Here is a 20,417-nt window from a genome sequence, read left to right on the forward strand (position 1 = left end):
GCAAGCCTCACTTATTTTTTGTGTAGCCAAGTATAGTTTAACTGATCTGTGAATTTTGGAATGAGCTGGTCAACTGACTTGTGTGGTACCTATAAGAGGTACCATTTCATGTTGTTCTTCAGATAGTGGCTACAACGGTCAGCTGTGCAAGTTAATCTGACTTTTTGTTTTAGTTTGTATACTCACCTTATTTTTCCTCTTATTATCACCAATGTTATTGAAATATTATTTTATCTAACAGTTTTCTCTTTGAGTATTAAAACTAAGCAAGGACAAAAAGCAAGCTTTGTATTTCTTTTTTTTTTGTGAAGTATAGAGAATGTTAAGTAATTTTTGAATTGTGGAAGGAAATAGACAACTGATTTATGCAACTAATGTAACAAGGTGCATCAGTTCAATATTTTTTTGAGACAGTGAGTAAAACAGACCACTGTATGAGTAAATCTGTTTTTTTTTTTTTGGCTTTATATACTTGCATTTTATTGCAAGATATTTTCATTGAATTTTAAAATATTAGGATTAAGCCAGATAGTAAACCTTATATGTATGCATTTATTTATATATTTATATTGTATTTATTTAATTATTTTTAGGCCTTAGAGTAAGTTAACTGATATATCTGAGAAGACCAGTAAACAGAAACCTGAGCTAATGTCATGAGAAGAATCTAATTATAGTTATCAATGTCTGTGGCCTTATGCCAGTGCATTATTTGTACACAATTGCAGGAAGTCACTGAGTGTGAAAATTATACCTTCTGGGAGAAGGCCTAATTTTTTTCTCTTTCTGAGAAAAAAGGGACTAGTACACCTAATTCCCTGTCATTAATCTGCACTGACTGTGTCCTTTGTAATAAGCCTCTTTCTATCACATTAGTCTCCAAGATACAGGAATTATTGAAAACATCACTATTTTGGTTGTTTTCAGTCTTAAGATGGGTTGCAGACAGTGGAGTTGTGCATAGATGAGGTGTGTTCACATAAGTCAAAGGAAAGATTTCTCTTAACATAGTTTTACTGGTTGGTATCTGGTTGTCACCTCACAGTAAGACGATGTCCTTTTCGATTCATAGCTAGAGCGTCTTCTGCGTGAAGCCATGCGTGAATGGGTGTACCTTCGTTGAAGGTTGTGCATCAGGGCTGGTAACTCGGCACGTAAAAATCAACTACCAATCATTAGCAGACCGGAGTTCTGCTGTGGCGACCCCTAACCGGGAAAAGCCGAAAGACACAACAAAAACAACAACATTTCCAGAGGGTATCATCCGGATATTTTATTTAACATCCAATGACCATTCCATCAAACTTATTTGGCTATACCTGACAGAGCTACTAGGCTTCTGATAAAACTTTATAAGACAGCTCAATGTCCCTCCAGTGCCCAGACAGCTATAGCTTTTAATTAATATAGCTTCCTCTGATATCACCATACATTTATATAACTTACAACTCCTTTCCATATGTGCCCATTCATTCTTTCAGGTATGACTAATCAGCTTAGATGAAATAATCATGTATTATGTGAATGAATATTGCATCAGCTACTGACGTGACCAGACTGAGTGAACAACAGACTAGAAATGGAAAACTAAGCAATTTTATACATTAGTTTGTATTTGTTACTGCTACAATTATGCATATGCTCCTGCTGAAAGTTATCATCTGACATAGCAAACCTAAGTACCTGTAACCAAGTGCACATTGTTGTGTATTGTTTACAAATCAGTTGGTAAGGCTTATATTAAACTTTTTATTTTAGTGCTTAAATTACAGTGTTTATTTCCCCTTACAAAGGGTGCCAGGTAGCACTTCCCCCAAGCTGAGGAGATACCTGTCCATGACTCAGTTGATTTGAATGTTAATACATCCATGATCATTACTCAATACATATACTTCCAGGGTCTATACATTTACTGCCTGTAGCTATGTTTACAAATGTGTAGCTGTCTATAAGGTTTTAGAACCCATAACCAAATGTGCTCTAACTTCTGTATAGCTAAATACAAAGCTCTTCACAGGAATTAGAACTTTGATATGTTACACATTAAATATTATATGGTCTGCCTGTTTTGAATCTTGTAACCTCTTGCATCAGGTCTTCTAATCTGCTAGTTCAGTCATTCTAACGTGGCCAGTGTTAGCATTTTGGGAACCCCCAGCAAGTGTCAAGTTGGGGCCCTAGACACTTCCAAGTATTACCCTGTTGCTTCCATCCATTTTAAGCAACATTTTAGTTCAAGGTAGAAAGCCTTTGGAGATGTACTCACAGACTGAAATGTAATTACCAAGCTCTTACATTACAAGAGGGCTGTGTACTACATCAAGTTTTCCATTCCCACAGAGGAACATTCACAGTGACTGGCATTTAATGTCAGTGAAGTTACATTACAACAATCCTATGTGCAGGGCTGTCCTTAGAATGGTACTATGGATGAAGGGTTTTGTGACATCATCTGTTGCTTATTGCTCCCCCATGCATGCATCCCCACTGCTCCCACAGGTTTCACTCCAAAATGGCCTCCCCACATCATACAGATTTGGTTTTCTTAATTTCCTCACATTTAGTTTTCTCTTCACCTTTTTCCAGAAACCATGTTTTTCTAGATGTTATGGGGTGCATTTTATCCCTTTATTAACTTCCTTTTCTTCCATTGATGGCTTGAATATAAGTCACAACTAATAAAAAAACTTCTATTTGCCTTCTCTTTTTCTTGCATCTTTTTAACACACTTTAACTGGTCAAGACTGCACAGTTATAACTGTACAAGATGTATTTGAATTAAGCCAGGGGATCTGAGGACTACCAGGTACCAAGAGGTCATGGGGGTTTAGCTGCTCTGAGGTGCATTTTAGAGCATTTTTCCAATCTTTTAATCCAGTGATGGCCTTAAAATAAATCATGCATAAGGAAAGAAATTGCATTTTTTTCAAGGAAGAAAAAAGTTGTGTCCAAAGCTTAATGTTCAAAGGTGACAAAACAGTATTGAGGACTGAGAACACAAATTTTGGTGGGGATATATAAATCCTGTATGTGAATAGTGCCTACCTCTCTACCACAGCCCCCAAAAAAAAAAAAAGGCAGATACTATCCTTCTGGTGTTAGACTGGGATAAACATGAATGCACAAAGGACCAGAGTCATACATTTTAGATAACTGCTGTCACACATGTACACAACATGCTTCCTTACTCATACAGCCAAAAGACCCACTGCTGTCATGAGGTGTCTTTTAAACACATCATGACAGATAGAGATAGGCTATGGAAAAAAATGGTTAAAGGGCAGAAGCGTTGGAAGCCTACAAAAGTTCAAACAACTTTGTAACCAGGTAAAAAACAGGTAATTAAGAATAAAAAACAGTTTTATAACTTCCAGCAGACCAATCGTAAACAGAATCCCAAAATATTCTTCTATTAGTTTCCTTCTCTACTATGGATCCAAAAAACACCCTAGCCCATCACCAGAAAATACTCCACTTCAAACAGCGGCTATGTTCAATACACATTTTACTGACAGTATTGCCAACTTAACCACTTGCCCTCCTCAAACACATTTACCTCTCTCCGCACTAAGTCTTCCATCCCTCTTTCTTCCACAATCTCCACCCCTAGTACCTCTAGCAGCTGACATACTTCAACTGTCCCATCCCACTCCACTCATGTTGTCACAATTAACTCTTCCTCCTTTACTCTTCAGATGGTCTCTAGTGTCTCAATTAAAAAAATCTGAGATCTGAGGGCAGAAAAACACCCAATGATCTATAAACCTAATAAAACATCAGGGAAAAGTCTCTACTCATACTCAGTAGCCAGAAGCTGGAATACCCTGCTACCACCACAGATCAATTTCTAATTCTCTTATCCTTAAACAATCATTAAAGGAGTTCTTGTCCTCTAGCTGTCTCTGCTTATGTACCAAGCCTGGCTGAAGCATGCTATACATCTAATTTAACTATACAGTCTTTTTTTCTTTTACTTTTCTAGCCTTTCCTCCTTTTACTTCTTGTCTTCCCTGCTTACTCCTTTTTCTCCTCAACTATGCTTGATGTCAGATGTAAATCACAGTAAAGTATTGCAGTTTTTTTTGTTTTGAGACAGTACAATGTTCCTACATAAGCTATTCTGACCTTCTGTGCTCACCTCTGAAGTTTTTGAGAAAAGTCAAAGTAGTAATGACCATACTGTCGCCTGCCCCCATACAAGCTGTAGCAGTCTTATGAGTGCACGTCTGAGGTTTGATTGTTTGGAAAGCTAAAAAAATAATGACACACCATCCATCCCCAGTCACCAACATAAGCTACAGCAACTTTCTTACTTTCTTTGCACACATTTGTACAAGTCCTGCTTTGGAATATGTGAGTTAAGGGCAGAGGCAACCCCTTAGTCCATGTCAAAATCGATTTATATAGTCTGGTGTTTAAGGGTCTATGTCTTCTGTGATGCGTTTTATGCATTATTTTTGAATGATAATGACTTGTTGACTGCATTTCTTTTTACCACTACCCAGAAAGATTATGTATGCACTCAGCAATATTGTGTTGCTGTTCAGATAAGAATCAGTGATATATATTTTTTTTACACGCACATACTGAAACTGCCTTTGACAAGCCATGAATATCAAAATATACATAAAGACACGCACACAGTGTATGTTCACCTTCAAACAAACTGAAGAAATGCCAATCACCTGTTGCATATCTTTGGGGTGCTAGAGAAAGGCAGAGCATGTGTTTAAACCCAAATAGTGACAGCAAGTGCATGCAGACTCCACAGATAAAAAGCCACAGACAAAAATTCATGCAGAGCAAAGCTACTGTGAAATGGCAAAGTTGATTAATGTTACCACTCTGCCAGTGAACAATTGCATTCAGAAACATCCTGCTTCTGCCAGTCCACTAAACTGGCTGATAAAATTTAAACTCTCATCTCATCTCATTGTTCATTAATTCTGCTGCAAGCCTGAACGAAGTTTGATGTTTCATTGTGAACTTGTATTGAGACTATGCTGGATTGTGCAGATTGCAGTTGGGTCTGTAAAGTAATTCTTTTGAGAGACTTGCCTCTCACAGGAGGAGGCAAGACTGTAAAATACTTAAAAACCTTCCTTAGCCTGTGAAGCAGCTTCTTCCCCTTTTGAACCTTGCTTGGTAAAAAAGATAAACAGGAAGCAGATTATGCAGGAGGTTCACAATGGTCTTCCACTGTAGTGAAGACCTGTTTCCTCCTTAACAGGACATACAAAAGGTCTTCAGAGGCCTGTCCATTTAGCACATCCTCCTTGAACAGGCCACCCAGAAAGCCGTTTCTTAATTTCTAATTCAGGAAGAACGAAAGCACATCCTCCACTTTCTACAGCCCCGGCCACTGCATTAGTACAATCAAAAATATAGTGCAGTATTCTTATGCAAGGGAAATTTTATGATTGTCACACTATGGGTGTCAGATTAGGGTGAGATCACACTCAGTACAATGTCTACCAAAGGATGCACATGGCTGAGAGAGAGAAATTTGTCAGGTGAAGCATTGACATCAGTCCATATTCCCAAACAGTCTGTTGCTGCACCTAGGAGTCAAGCTTCTACTAGATTTCAAACATTAGCTTGATATGAGAGCTCTGGCTCTTGATTCCTGGTGCAGGACAGCCCAGTGCCTTTGCAGCCTGGGCCGATAAACTCTACTAAGTCTGCAGAGAAACCAAAGGATGGAAGACCTCAAGCCTTTGTATGTCCAATATTTGGCACAGTGATACCAGAACTTTTTCCCAAGATTAAGTTCACCTCATCAGCCAATCAACAAGAGGCTGGGTGGCATGTAGATCCCATAAGGCACTCCTCAAGGTGGGAGTCTGAAGTATGCCATCTCTGATGAAATGACAGGTGCTGGCTCACGTCTTCACTTGTTGAGGTTCAAATCAACATCTCCAGGACCTGAATGGCTGTTTTCACAATGGATTTTCTGCCAGGAAGGCTGGCCTCTGATCTTCCCTTTGAGCTTTCATCTTTGTGACTGTACTTTGGCTGAGGCCAGGGATTAAGTTTAAGACTCCTTCAGTGAACACTTGTTTTGTTTTGGTCACTGCCATCATCCTGGTGGCAAGGTGGCCTAGAGGTTTCAACTTCAGATATGTACAGGTAGCAAGATTAAACCTCAGGCACTTATGGCAAAGCTTTTACCATGCTCATCGCCAAGACAGTACAGCCATAATGATATGGGTCCTTGCTAGTAATTTTTTTGTCAAATATATGTGTTCCACGCATGTGTTTATTCAGTGTATGCAACAACTTTTAATCATTGAGTTTCACATAGTGGTCTTTACATTGCAAGTGCCAGAGAACAAATAATAGCCTGGAAAACTCAATAGTAGAATCCCTCCTGGATGCTTGTCTCAGAAGCTTCATACTCATCATAGTCTTTGCCTAACATGGCCTTTTTGCTTAGTGTACTGTACATGACCCCCCCCTCAAGCATCAGACATTAGACAAAGTGAGCAGAGGTCCAAGATACATTAAGGCCAGTAGGTTACAAGCAGTAGAGTTAAACAACCTATATAAGAAACTCAAGATATGCAGTTGTCCACAGCTGGTTAGCTTCCTAATTATTCTGTAAAATAATTTCTGTTAATTTGTCTAGTCAGCTGTGCCTACAGTGATATGTGATGCAGAATATTTCTTGGCACACCTGTAAAGCAATGGAGCCTTGATCTACTACCACCCCTATTCCAGTTACGATTTTCTGCAAATTCTTTTTTGTACCTTTTCTGTTTATGCTAAGAATTAATCACTGTTTTCATACGTCAACTTTGCCAAAAGACTGCTTAAATTGTCCATACCCTTTACATTGAAATATTTAAATAAAGCAGTGCATGGTATAGGTAATTTCATGGATTGCCCCCATATCATAGTAAGTCATAAATTGTAGTCAAGTGGATCTAAGTGACTGAAAGGAAGTGAATCCCCTAGCAAAAGGCAAAATAAGTGCCATGCTTAGTAAACTACAAAGAGATTTATAAAAGTAAAATGTCTTCTATTCCCTTTCTAAATAAATTGTATGTGTTATTTATGAATTTACATCATTGGTTATGGTTTATTGCAGCATGTTCTTAGTGTGAAGCAGAACGACGGGCTTGCTTACAACATTATAAAATTCTGTACTCTCATTCAATCCTTCACCAAAAACTTTTTGAAGGAAAGTCTCACTTTCCTGTATAATCTTCTCTTCTTGTCTAAGTTATTTATGATGAACAAAGTTAAGTGGTTTTAGCAATCCTGCTGCCAATTTACTCTATTATCTCTGGAATTTTCCTAAGACGTGATCTCTAAAAATACACTACAAATAACCTCCTTTCTCAAAAAAATCTAGTTGTGTTCTGCAGTGCCCAGTCAGCCTTGTCATTAATATCAGTTCTGTAAACATGTGTTCAAACCAAAGGAAGCATTACATCATGGGTTCAAATTAGTGGAAGCAGTGATATTTGCAGGCAGATTGCTTTACAAATACTATTGTGTCCATGCTAATCTTAACAAGCAAGGCATCTTAACTGCAGTCCCCTACTAATGGGCAATTTATTTTTTTATTTCAGGTCAAAGGAGGGAAACGACTGTATACATGCTCATTGCGACCCACTGGAATTTATGGAGAAAACCATGGTCTAATGAAGGAATTCTATGAACAGGGGGTACGAATGAGACGTCGTATGGTCCGGGCCATTCCCCGAAACACAGAACATGGCCGAGTCTATGTGGGCAAGTTGATATTACTTTGTTTCTAGATTTAGCCAAAATAACAGGATCAGAAAACTGCTGCACTGGTTAGAATTTGTTTTACTTGCGGTATATATACATTTTTTTGTTTAGAGACATCTGTTTGTTGGTATGTTCACACAGACCATTGTCTTGGTGTGACAGATACAGTAACGACTCACCCTGGCAGCTTGTTCCACTGACTTGAACTGTACTGTAATGTACTTTCAGATGACATCTCTCTCTTGCACACCATATGGCTGTCTCTGAAATGTATTTATTTATGTTATGTATGAAAGGTTCCTATCTGTATATGTACTGCGCACCACCCTTCAAGGTGGAGTGAGATAATATCATTTATGCCATGTTACTGCATTTAGTGTACTGCATATAAGCTGTTCCAAGCTCGTCTTCTGTGCATTAGTCCTATGAAGTGCATGCATTTCTATGAATACGACTTATGCTCTGTTATAGAGATTTCAAACAGAAAAGATTATATTACTTACATACCAAAGCCTTAGAAAAACAATTCACACACACACACACACACACACACACACACACACACACACACACACACACACACACACAAAACTCCAGCTAACCGATGAGGCTGCTTGTCACATAAAGTACCTGTCACCTGCCCATGAGCTGTTTACTGCTCTCCCCCAAGTGACCACTAGATGCAAGTAGTGCAGCAGAACTGAACCTTTTCATTCCAGGCTGAGTAAACCAATGTCAGGTACTCATTCCTATTCTTTCAATTGTCTCCTCATGGTCATGGATCACTAGTCAAACCCAATTTATCTGGATCATAGTCATGGTATTACAGACCTACTTTATCTGGAACATAGTCATGGCGTTACAAACCCTTTTTATCTGGATCATAGTCATGACATTACAAACCCACTTTATCTGAATCTTAGTCATGACGTTACAGACCCACTTTATCTGGATCATAGTAATGGCGTTACAGACCCACTTTATCTGGATCATAGTCATGACGTTACAGACCCACTTTATCTGGATCATAGTCATGACTTTATGGACCCGCTTTATCTGGATCATAGTCATGATGTTACAGACCCACTTTATCGGGATCATAGTCATGACATTACGGACCCACTTTATCTGTATCATAGTCATGACGTTACAGACCCACTTTATCTGGATCATAGTCATGGCATTACAGACCCACTTTATCTGGATCATAGTCATGACGTTACAGACCCACTTTATCTGGATCATAGTCATGGCGTTATGGACCCACTTTATCTGGATCATAATCATTTATTTATTTTTTTATTTATCATTTGTTGACCAGGAAAGTCTGACTAGGACAGAGCCTATTTTCAGCGAAGACCTGGGGAGAAACACTCCAGATGTATGTCTTTGGATTGTAGGAGGAAACCGGAGTACCCGGAGGAAACCCACGCGAATGAAGGGAGAACATGCAAACTCCACACAGAAGGCACCCCAGCCAAGAATCGATCCAGAGAACCTCTTGCTGTGAGACAACAATGTTAACTGCTGCACCACTGCGCCACTCATGGCATAATGGCGTTATAGACCAACTATACCTGGATCATAGTCATGGCGTTACAGGCCCACTTTACCTGGATCATAGTCATGGCATTACAGACCCACTTTACCTGGATCATAGTAGTGGCGTTATTCCTTTACAAACTCAAGCATCACTTACCAAAGTCCAAATTCCTTAACATGAATGCTGACTCATTTCTCCTGATTTGTTTTCCAACCCCCCCCTCCAGTTTTTGAAATACAAAGTAAAATAAAAGATAAAGTGCAACATCACTATTGTGGTGTTGATCAAATACAATACCTATGGCATCAAGCCTGATCTGTCTTCAGCCTGGGGAGCAGGTCTGTAGCCTGCTCCACAATTCCTTGGAACTAAGTGGAATTGAGAAGAGAGAGAAATTAAAAAAAATCATGGGACTAATTTATCACTACAATGTAGCATCCTGTTAAGGAAGTATTTTGTTTGCTGTACATCAGTGAGACAGAATGTAATAATGAATGTGTTCCACAAATCATAATCAAGTTGTCATCATTCACTAAAATACATGACACATCTCTATGACAATACTCTACGAGATGGACAACTAAGTAATGTTTGAAAGTTCAAACCCCTGCCACCAGTAATACCTGACTAATTAGGAATATAGTCCAGGAAAAAAAATCAATATACCTGATAGACTCTCACATCACTCAGAAAACATTTGAAAAAAAAAATGCCAAATGGTACACTCAACGATAAGAAAATGACCTTGTCCAAAAGAGAGAAAAGGTGCGTGACTGACACCAGTCTGTACGATTACTGATGTGTAACTGCATTGCTATTCACTGGAAGGATTGAATTGCTGATGTACTAGTGATTTCTCCTTTTCCAGTGATAATGCAACCTTGGAGTCTGTAAACACACACACACACACACACACACACACACACACACACACACACACACACACACACACACACACACCTAAAACCTCAAATTCCATATGGTTGAGACCATATGATCAAAGTTTTAGAACTTCAAAATTCTGAACGGAGATCTACATACAGCGTGGAATGGGAGGTTTCCCTTTTCCTTGCTGTTGTGTGATCTCAGAGTTGATATATTTAAGTAGCGGGGGTGTGGGGGTTTAGAAAGTTTTTTATTGGGGGGGATTTATTTCTGAATGTCGAATTACCAAAACTTCGAATATATATTTATATATTTATAGATAGTTATCTATAGAGAAAGAGAGATATGCAGCAGGGGTGTAGGAGTGAAGGGACAGCTACAGAAATGCTTGTGTGTGTGTGTGTGTGTGTGTGTGTGTGTGTGTGTGTGTGTGTGTGTGTGTGTGTGTGTGTGTGTATGTGTGTGTGTGTGTGTGTGTGTGTGTGTGTGTGTGTGTGTGTGTGTGTGTGTGTGTGTATGTGTGTGTTTGTGTGTGTCTGTTAATTCTGAATGCTGTTTGCATTCAGGAACTTTTACTCATTTTTTATCACAATTATGTGATGAAATTACGAGTTGATACCTTGATAGGGAGCTTCTGAAGAGAACTCTCTTTGGGCATGCAAATACAGTAAACAACCTCTTGAGTATTGTTTTTCTTGGGATTCTTTCCTTCTTGCAATACAAAACAAATCTGAGATCACCATAAATTAGAGTGAATCTATATCCACTATAGATACTTTTAGTTTTATGTTTACCTTATAGGCAGGGTTTGCTTCCTTGGAGACCCATGTAGAGAGGTTTTTTGCCTTCAGTCACTTCTTCCAGCTCACTTGCCACTGGTTCTCTAATCACTTTACATCACTGACTGAGGCTGCTGGTTTCCCTGTACTGGTGGGTCAGAGACCTGTATCAGTGAACCTGAGAGACAGAAAATAGAAGGGAAAGCAAAGTCTAAGTGGGGTAAGTAGATAGAGCCCTAACTTCTTCCTTCTTGCTGCGAATGTCATCTACTGCGGGAATGTTAAGGGTGTTCTCTGAGTGGACGTGACTCCATCTCAGTGATAACAGACCACCCAGATGCCCCATTTTACGTTTCAAGATTGCTGCCATCAGTTATTCAGTGATATACTAGATGCACCCCTAACATGTTCCTGCAGCCTTCCCCTGACAGTGACAAGCACATATATGTTTTATTATTCCTCTCTCTCTCGCTGTCCCTTTTGTTGGCTCCTTTGCATCTGTGCCACTAACTGAACTGGGGCTGTCTGGGTTTTAGTCAAGGTTTTATACCTCCACACCATGGAGCCAAACACTTTTGAGATGTTGTTGCTTCTCCTACAGTATCCTGCAAAATAAGTTTTCACTGTATATTTAACAATACCTAGGGCAAAGCTTTTCAGAAACATACTGGAGAAGATAGTATAGGGCTGTACACATTAGTTAATGTGCTATAATTCCTGACTTGATTCTCTTTATAGGTGAAAAAATAATCAAATATATAGGTGAAAATAAACAATAAATGAAAAGTTAACGAAAGTTATTCATCCCTTCCTTCTAGGTAACGTGGCTTGGATGCATCTTTTGGTTTCAAAGAAGATTCAGGAAAACCCTGACAAGATTGGAGGCCAGATTTACTTCTGCTATGATGAGTCACCCTACAAGAGTTATGACGATTTCAACATGGAGTTTCTGTCCGCCTGTGGTTTTCAGATGATTGGTTCCCGCCCTGTTATCCCATACTTCATCTTGTACGTGATGGCTGTCATCAATGATGTCTTGCACAGTCTTCTGAAACCGATCTATAACTACTGCCCCCTTATGAACAAATACACCCTGGCAGTTGCGACAACAACCTTTACGGTCAGCACAGACAAAGCCGAGCGGCATTTTGGTTACAAACCCATCTACTCCTGGGAGGAGAGCAAGAGAAGAACTATCACTTGGATTAAAGGCATTGATGAAGAATATCAAAAGACAAAACAGAAGGGAAAAAATTCTGCATAATGACTTACGGGCTGAACCAGTATTGCTAATTCACACAGCAGAGATCTGTTGTGTTGGGGGGGGGGTTAATTTATACTGATCTGAATTCCTTTTGCTGTGTTCCAATGACTGTTTTTGCATAGTTATACATATAAAGTGACATATGTAAAAACTGAATGATATGAAGGAATAATAACATAATTAACCTCTGATATATATATTTTTATTTCATGTTCTCTCCAATAGTGCAGTAAGGTCCTCTCTGTTGAAATAGTGAGGATTAAAGTAAGTCATCTTTCTTATAGTACACTTAATCTCTCTCATGGTCCACACCACCCAAACAGAACACCTACAGAGGTATATTCAGATTATAATTTTTTTATTTGAAGGAAAACTGTGGGCTAACAAAACGTGTATTTTGGTCATGCCTCTATCTTTTATGCAGTATGAATAATCCTACGTTAGGCCAAGTGGTTACTGTTGCTTTGTATTAGCTGTTCTGTGTACCCCCACGACAGAGTAACCTGTTATGACTGACTTAGAACCACAGTGGCTGCTTTGAGTTTAGGCTTGCTTTGCTTAGGTCTGGAGATAGCTGCCAACAGATTCCATCAAGTCACCCTTTAAAATATGCTAGGCCGCAATCTCCAGCACAATTTTATGATTCTTATTTTAACATGTGACAGGCTTTAATTTACTTGTATTTTTAAGATACTTAAACTTCATTCTTACTGGTTTCCTTTACACAACTTCTCTCACATTGTGTCAGTTGTTCTTATTATTCATTGCCTGTGTAATTTTATTTATTTTTATTTTCCCTTTTTCACTGGGCATTCGTGGACCTTTTTCAGTCATGACCATGAGGAAATGTATACATGTAATTACATGAAAATATGCGTGAGTCTGATATGCGACATATGAAATATGTTGCATGGCAAGTTTGTAGAACAAGTTATGTTGTAAGTGGTAAAAGCCAGAAGTCACACAACTGCATTCCCTAATTGCAGAGTAGAAGCTTTGCTTTTTCTTCAGTTTTTCACTTTGGTTCCCCTCTGTTCAGCAAGTTTCCTCCAGCTGCACTGCTTGACCCATTTGTCCTTACGAGAGTCCAAGGTGTATGGCCCATTCGTTTCTCTAGGGGTTAGTGCACCACGACTGGCACCATTAGCCACTTGGGGGACTCATATTTTTGCATTCGCCTGACTTTTTCCCTGTGCATGTCCAATGACATCTCTGGGTCTAGGTGCAACATGGGCTTTGTGCAAGCCTGTTGCTTCTGTGAGTAAAGTAAGCCTGAAGAGACCCCTCCCGATTACAACAAATGCCTTCAATGACTGTCAACCTCCAGTGAGGAGCTCAGACGGAGAACACCTTCACAAGCATATGTCTCCCCCTCCACCAAGATAGAAACAAGCATTGTCAGACCTTTCATTCTGCTCCTGCCTTCAGTTCATTGAAAATGCTGAGTGTTTCTGGATTGTCTGTGGGTACTCAAAGCTCTAGTGTTGTACACCTCAGCATAGAAAAAACACAACCTATTTCATGCATCATACAAACCATGCCACTATAGTTTTAACTCATCTTCTTTTCTGATTGTTTTATTCTTATTATTAGTTTAAACTACTATTTCCCATTCACTCCAACAGGATGCAGCAACTTTGCAAACTGTATAGTGAACATGGAGTTGTATAGTCTTGTAAGTTTTTATGACCAGACTGTCTTGTGGGTGGTTTGTAATTGTACTCCTGAAGTCATTTTACACTTTTTTGTTATTCTAGTAGCCTAGTAAAGGTAACATTCAAATGTGTTAGTTTTATAATTCAGTTATGTTTTAAGTTAGCTTAATCTTGTGAGTATAGTTTATTTATTTATTTATTTATTTTCATTTATCGACTGGGGTATCAGGACTAGGCCGATAGCTCCCTTATGAGTGTGGTCCCAAGGAGGAAAGTTCCCTAAAACATTCATATTAACACAAGGATGGAAGGTTTTAATAAAATAACACACATACAAACATTTGTTTGAAAAGATACAAAAGTGAGAATTATTGCTGTATAAATGTTTGTTCAATGTGTACGTTTAATTAGAGAAAATGTATTATGTAAAAGAAATTGGACTATATAGAACAGCTTTTAGGAAAGAAAATATAACATGACGGGATTTGTGTGAGAAGGAATGAGCAGATGTTAAAGTGGGTATTGAGGTAGAAAAAGACTTCGAGAGTATGGGAAAGTGTTAGTAGGCATGAGAGAGAGAGAGAAACTGTGGATATTGGTAAGGGACAAAGCTGGATTTCAAGTGAAATGGAGTGAAATTTAGAACAAGCTAGAAGGAGTAGAGGATTAACTGGGTAACAGCAGTAGTTTAGGTAGCATACTCCTGTTAATATAAGGAGGTTTGGTAGTTACAATTGATAGAGCCTGGACTGTCACAGAAGTCATAGTTTAAAGGTATACAACCTTTTTAATTAGTTAAAAGTTTTTGGTTTGATTCTGCTCTTAGCTGTGTGGTAATGGGATTTTACAGTTCAGCAACCGAGGCTGAGTAAAGGGAGGCACTGTGATGATTGTTAGATTTAGTTGTGGTGATCTGACATGGTCCCATGATCTAAGCAGTCTCTAGATGAGAATGCCCACAGGTGGTCATTTCCTGGGCATAAAGAGCAGATAGTGCAATGTAGTGCACTGGTTTATCTGGTTGTATGTAATTAAATAGTGGGGATGTGGTCAGAGTAATTGTTGTAGGGTAGGCAGTAGTGTGTTTTGTGTATTTTTATATTTATTCATATTCACCTAAGTGTTACCAGTAATTCCATTTCCTAGTAATGTACCTTGTTAGGGTACTATGAGTATATGTCATTCCCATGAAATACATATTCACTGGAACTCGTTCTGATAAAAAATAATTTGACCATCTGATGCATAAAGTAATAAGAACAGTCTGATTACAAGGTGCTGTCCCCCCCTGCAGTCCACATGACCCTGCATCTCTGAATACATTGACTCCAAGATCTTCACAACAGTATAGTAATGTTCTTACACACACACACACACACACACACACACACACACACACACACACACACACACACACACACACACACGACAAATAGCCATCAACTTTTAAGAAACTGTGAGGAAACCAGAGTACCATGAGAAACATCCATTATGATTTGAAGAGAACAAACAAACTCCAGAACACACAATGACCACAGATCAGGATTGAATCCTGCAGATGTTAGGCAAAAACCTTAACCACCAAGCTATTATGTACTGCAATAACTCTTCATTTGTGATTAACAGCTGAAGGTAAGAAAGGATATGTATCACTTTCCTGGAAACTGAGCTCCTTCTTATATAGCTGGACATCTTATGTACTTTTGAGGCATCAAAAATCTGAATATTTATGGATTCTTTGGAAAAACTGCAAAGATCTAAATACTCCTGAGCCCCTTATACATACGTAAATACATAAATGCATGCATACATATATACATACATACACCTCTTACTTCTCAATCTCTTAGTGCAAAATATTCTGGAGAAACACCCAAAAATAGGGTCAGATTTTAAATATTGTTCGTATAAACTTAGAAAGTTGCTAGAATAATAGGATTTGCTTTAGCATGCATTTTTCTGAAGGATATGGAGTGTAAAACACAAATGTATACCATTATTTAGTGACTTTAATACTCAGATTATCCCAGTGATTTGGCAGAAAGTCACAAATTGTATGAGTTAACAGACTGACAATATGGGCAAAAATCTGTACATTCTGTGAAAATCTGTACAGTTGAGAGGTATGAGATACATGCATGCATACATACATACATACCAATTTAGGTCACTTTGAACAGAACCTAGAATGTATAGGATGAAACATACTATGTTCAAAACCAAGACGTTCCTCTTTCTCATATAGGTAGTCAGAGACTCAGCCTAGAGAACTGTTTGCAGTTTTGTAGATATCATTGAAGTACATAAAATGATGCTTGTAGCAACCCCAAACCGTTAGTCATTTAAAATGATTAGGATAAATGAATACATATATTTTGAAGGAATTAAAAGGAGAAGTGTCATGACTAAAACTCTCAAGTGTCTTAACATCTGAATTGGAAATATCTGCTTAATTAAAGAGTGAATGCATTTGACAGAAAGCAAATTATTGAAAACCATCTGACTGAGACTATTTTTGAAGGTAGAAGTTGCTCCACACCATCCAACACCCACCAATATTTTCTCACTTAGTGGTTAACACAATACTTGAAGTAAGAAAAAATAGTTTGAAAAAAAAAATTATTTTTATTTTTCTGTAATACAAGTCTATGTGATGTTAGTGTGAGAATATACTAAAAAGAGGTGTGGTGATGGGTCCCCTTCAGCTGATCGAACTTTTAAAAGTTTGAAGCTCATATGGCCAAGACCATATGATCGAACTTTTAAAAGTTTGAACGGACTGAATGGAGATCCCTGTACAGTGCGTTACGGGAAGATTTCTCTTTTCCGCAATGTAGTGTGATCTTGGAGTTGGTGTATTTAAGTAGCGAGGGTGCAGGGGGGCTTGTCTCCCCCCACCCCAGCTATGCATGTTTAGTTTAGTTTTGTTTTGTTTTAATTCAGTGTTCGATGTTATGGTCTTGGCCATATGGACTTCGAACATTTAAAAGTTCGATCTACTGAAGTAGATCCGAGATGACATATTTCTACCTAAAGTGTGATCTTGAGTAGTTTGCTCTTGCAAAATATATATAAATATGTACTGTTTTTTTTTAAATATGTTTCGATTTGAAGTTTCAGAAAATGTTTTTCCATTATTTGCTTTCTGCCAAGTAGCATTTGGTCCTTTGACACATAGTCAAACTGTGTAGAAAAGAATCCAAGAAGATAAACTCTTAAAAAATGGATAGTAATTTGGATGAAACTTGTTTGGCTATAGACATGCCTTCATTTCCGTACCAGACGAAGACAAACAACTGGTTTGTGTTTTCCTGGTATAGCATCCAAGCTTTGTCTGGTTCTACACTACATGCTGTGGATTTCTGCCTTCCTTCTGGAACTTTGAATAAAAAAATTTGGAGTTGTACAGACTGTTTTTGTAAAAGTACAGACTGCAGCTTAATCATAAAAGAATGCACTTTCAAGGGAACATTTTCATGTAGAACAGCACTTTTTCACAATTTGTTGTTGTCCCTTTTATTTGCTGTTTATTTTTGTAATTTCAAGACTCATAGTTATGGGTCGTGAAATTACAATAAGGAGCCATGCCCACTACTAAGGATAAGTTATTTTCAAGAAAGCTACTTAATCTCCACTGAATCAGCTGACTTAATGAGAGGAAAAGTTACTTTTCCCATCAGATCCCATCAAATCCCATCATATCCCATGGAGTATAAGTATTCCTTCTTGGAAAATTATGTTTAAAGTTCTCTATAGGAAGGCACTGCAGATTAGGTTAGTTGATTGCTGTAAGCAGAGAGAAGAGACAGCTGATTCAAGTAATGGAAGAGTAAACCAGATTGCTTTTAAAGACCTGATTAATGGAGTCCAGTATTTTATTTAAATGGATTTTTGCCCACTGTTATTCTCCAGGAAACAAATGATTCCATTCCTGTGCTTGTTGTTGGCTTTCTGGCTTCTTTGAAGGTGATGAGCCTTTTTCCCCCTGGGCTAGATTTATTTCTTGAGTTGGGGTTGACCAGCTACAACAACATGGCTCCCACTAAGTTATTCCCATCCCCAATGGTACCACTTAGGTAGCATTTAAATATGCAGAGAACATGCCTAATGTTATCCCTATACAGACTGTAGATGGGGAGCTGTTAGAAATGAAGGACATGTAAGCTAGATATTAAATACTAGAAACATTAGGTGATTACGTGGGAGGTTGGCATAATGGTTAAGGTGTTTACCTTACAGACACAAGGTGCAGGGTTTGATTCTCACATGTGGTACTTGGCTAGGCTTAAAATGGCCCACAAGGGTAGCTAGCCTAGTACTAATCTACGAACCTATGGACCTATCCATTTGGTCCTAATTTACCATTAAATTCTGTGTTTCTGTGAAGTAGGTCTAGGTTGGAACTGAAGATAAAAGTGTCAGCTATGGAGGAAAAGAAAACATAATTCTGATTAGAGATGCAGGCTCAGTCCTGCATTTACAGGACCAAACTGCACAGTATTAACAGCTCTATAGAAGAAGTAGAGTGCTGAGAAGTTGACTAGGGACTTCTGTCATGATGAGCAGTTTGCGCAGCCAAGGAATGGCAAGGAAACATCACAATTAACTAAGCCAATATAGTGAATACCTCTAATAGAAAAATGAGGGCCCTGAAAGTGAGTAAATTCACCACAATTATTTTGGAGAAAGAAAGAAAAAGGGTGGAAAAGTTTGTCTAGGCCCATGAAGGAAACACCTGTAGTGCAAGCTGTGTGCAACTGTCTACAGAGCTGCTATACCCAGGATGGCTTAATTCAAGGCCCTGCAGGTCCAAGTCATTGGTAACAAGTTAATCAAGCAAAGGACAAACTATATAACGTCACAGTTGCTTCCCCTACATCTCCTCATTTAGCCAAAGCTTGTAACACAGCTCTCAGTGTCCCTTCCTTTTTGTTGTACAAGTTTGCATTTTTGAAATTTGTTTAACAAATACATAAGCTCTTTCCTGCATCCCTTGCAACCTCATATTAGATTATTCTGATTCTGAGGTCACTGGATCTCAGGCAAAGAGTAATCACCAAGAGGCAGCCATAAAACCTATCTCACTTTTTGTCTTGGATGCTTCAAAATACACTGCAGCCATTTAAAACACATATGAGCAACAGTATCTCACCTCTGTGTCTTTTGATTAGCAAGAAAACTATGAAGCAGCCAGGCTGTAGCACTGATTTTTAGCCACTTCTGATCTGTGCAACTAACCTTCCATAGTGCTACGTTTGTGTTTGTGTTTATGATATAGAGTGGCCAGCACAATAACAGTACGGCCATTCCACAGTCTCGCTGTGGTATTTTGGGTTTCCCATGACTGTTAGCATAGAAATGTAGCAGCTTTACGTGTTTGTGCTGGTGTTGAGGAGCCTTGCTAACACGCATACATGATCTTTATAGTTTAAAGATGGCAGTTCCAAGAATTTTGAGGGGACTATCCTTAAAATAAAGCATAACTCCATCTATTTTCTGTGCGAGAAGCAGTGTGGTGAGGGTATTTACATAGTATGGAAGTAATTCCAACTCCATTAGGTTTCTACCTCAGCCTGTTGCAAAAACATGCTCATCACTCTTTAAAGAGGTATGCAAACATCATGGATGCAATAACCTGTATATGGCAACGCAGACTGGTTGCTCTGTGTAATAGAGTGTACCCCCAATCTCGTGGGCTGGGGCATCAAAGAATGTGTCAGGGTGGAGGAGCAGGTCATAGCCTGATGGTAAGAAATAGGATCCTTTCCATTTTTTAAGAGGGGCATATGTCTCTGTTTATCATAAAATTGTGGTTTTCTGGCAAGGCTCTGGCAAATCATTGAGGACTGAAGTCAGAAAATAAAGACATTTGAGTGTCAGACTTCATACCCTTCAGAAAATTCATGATAATGCAAAACCTGCTATTCTGTCAACTTTCTAAGTTTCTAAGAGCAATATTTAAAAACTGTCCCTATTTTTAGGCCTTTGTCCCCCCATTATTTATGGCTTTGTCCAGATTTCTTGATCTAAGAAATTAAGAGGTATGAAGGGGAGTATCATTATTAAAACAAATAAAAGGTAACAAAGTTTTACTGCTCTGTGAACCATTCAGCTGTGGTCTGTTTTATTTTTTCTAAAAGGAGTTTTAGTAGAAGCTGTTCATCTGCAGAAATGGTTCTTCCTAGATTTTTCAAAGAATATGTAGAACTTTCTGGAAAAAAGTAGATCTAGTAACACAAATCTATTAGGGTGTCTAACATTTCCATCACATACATATTTTTATACTTGCTTTATGCTTATATGTTTGATAGAGTCATAAGATTATGCTATATCCAAACTGATATCTAGTCATTTAGAGAATATTTATTTTTATAATACAATTCAGTACAATAGCTGTGTAAGGAAACAGGCAGCTAAAACACTTCAATGGGTAACAGGACAGACATATAGCCATTCTAAAATGTTAGTGTTTCAGTGTAAGGCGATAACATGTTCTAAACTCCTCTACAAATGATGAATTGAAAGGGGTCACCCAAATTCCGCAGGAACAG

General features: G+C 38.4%; 1 protein-coding gene across 3 annotated transcripts in view; it reads left to right on the forward strand.

Annotated features, from left to right (window-relative positions):
- Nucleotides 1–15,724, forward strand: part of HSD3B7 (hydroxy-delta-5-steroid dehydrogenase, 3 beta- and steroid delta-isomerase 7) — a 562,140-nt gene extending 546,416 nt beyond the window's left edge. For all 3 annotated transcript variants that reach the window (XM_044086232.1, XM_044086231.1, XM_044086233.1), the window contains exons 6-7: nucleotides 7,578–7,740; nucleotides 11,766–15,724. In XM_044086232.1, coding sequence (XP_043942167.1) covers nucleotides 7,578–7,740; nucleotides 11,766–12,211 — 609 coding nt within the window. In that variant the 3' untranslated portion in view covers nucleotides 12,212–15,724. The remainder of the gene's footprint in view (nucleotides 1–7,577; nucleotides 7,741–11,765) is intronic.
- The last annotated feature ends 4,693 nt before the right edge of the window (nucleotides 15,725–20,417 follow it).

Source organism: Protopterus annectens, chromosome 10.part0, assembly GCF_019279795.1.
Source record: "Protopterus annectens isolate FY-2018-M chromosome 10.part0, PAN1.0, whole genome shotgun sequence".
Classification (NCBI taxonomy): domain Eukaryota; kingdom Metazoa; phylum Chordata; order Ceratodontiformes; family Protopteridae; genus Protopterus; species Protopterus annectens.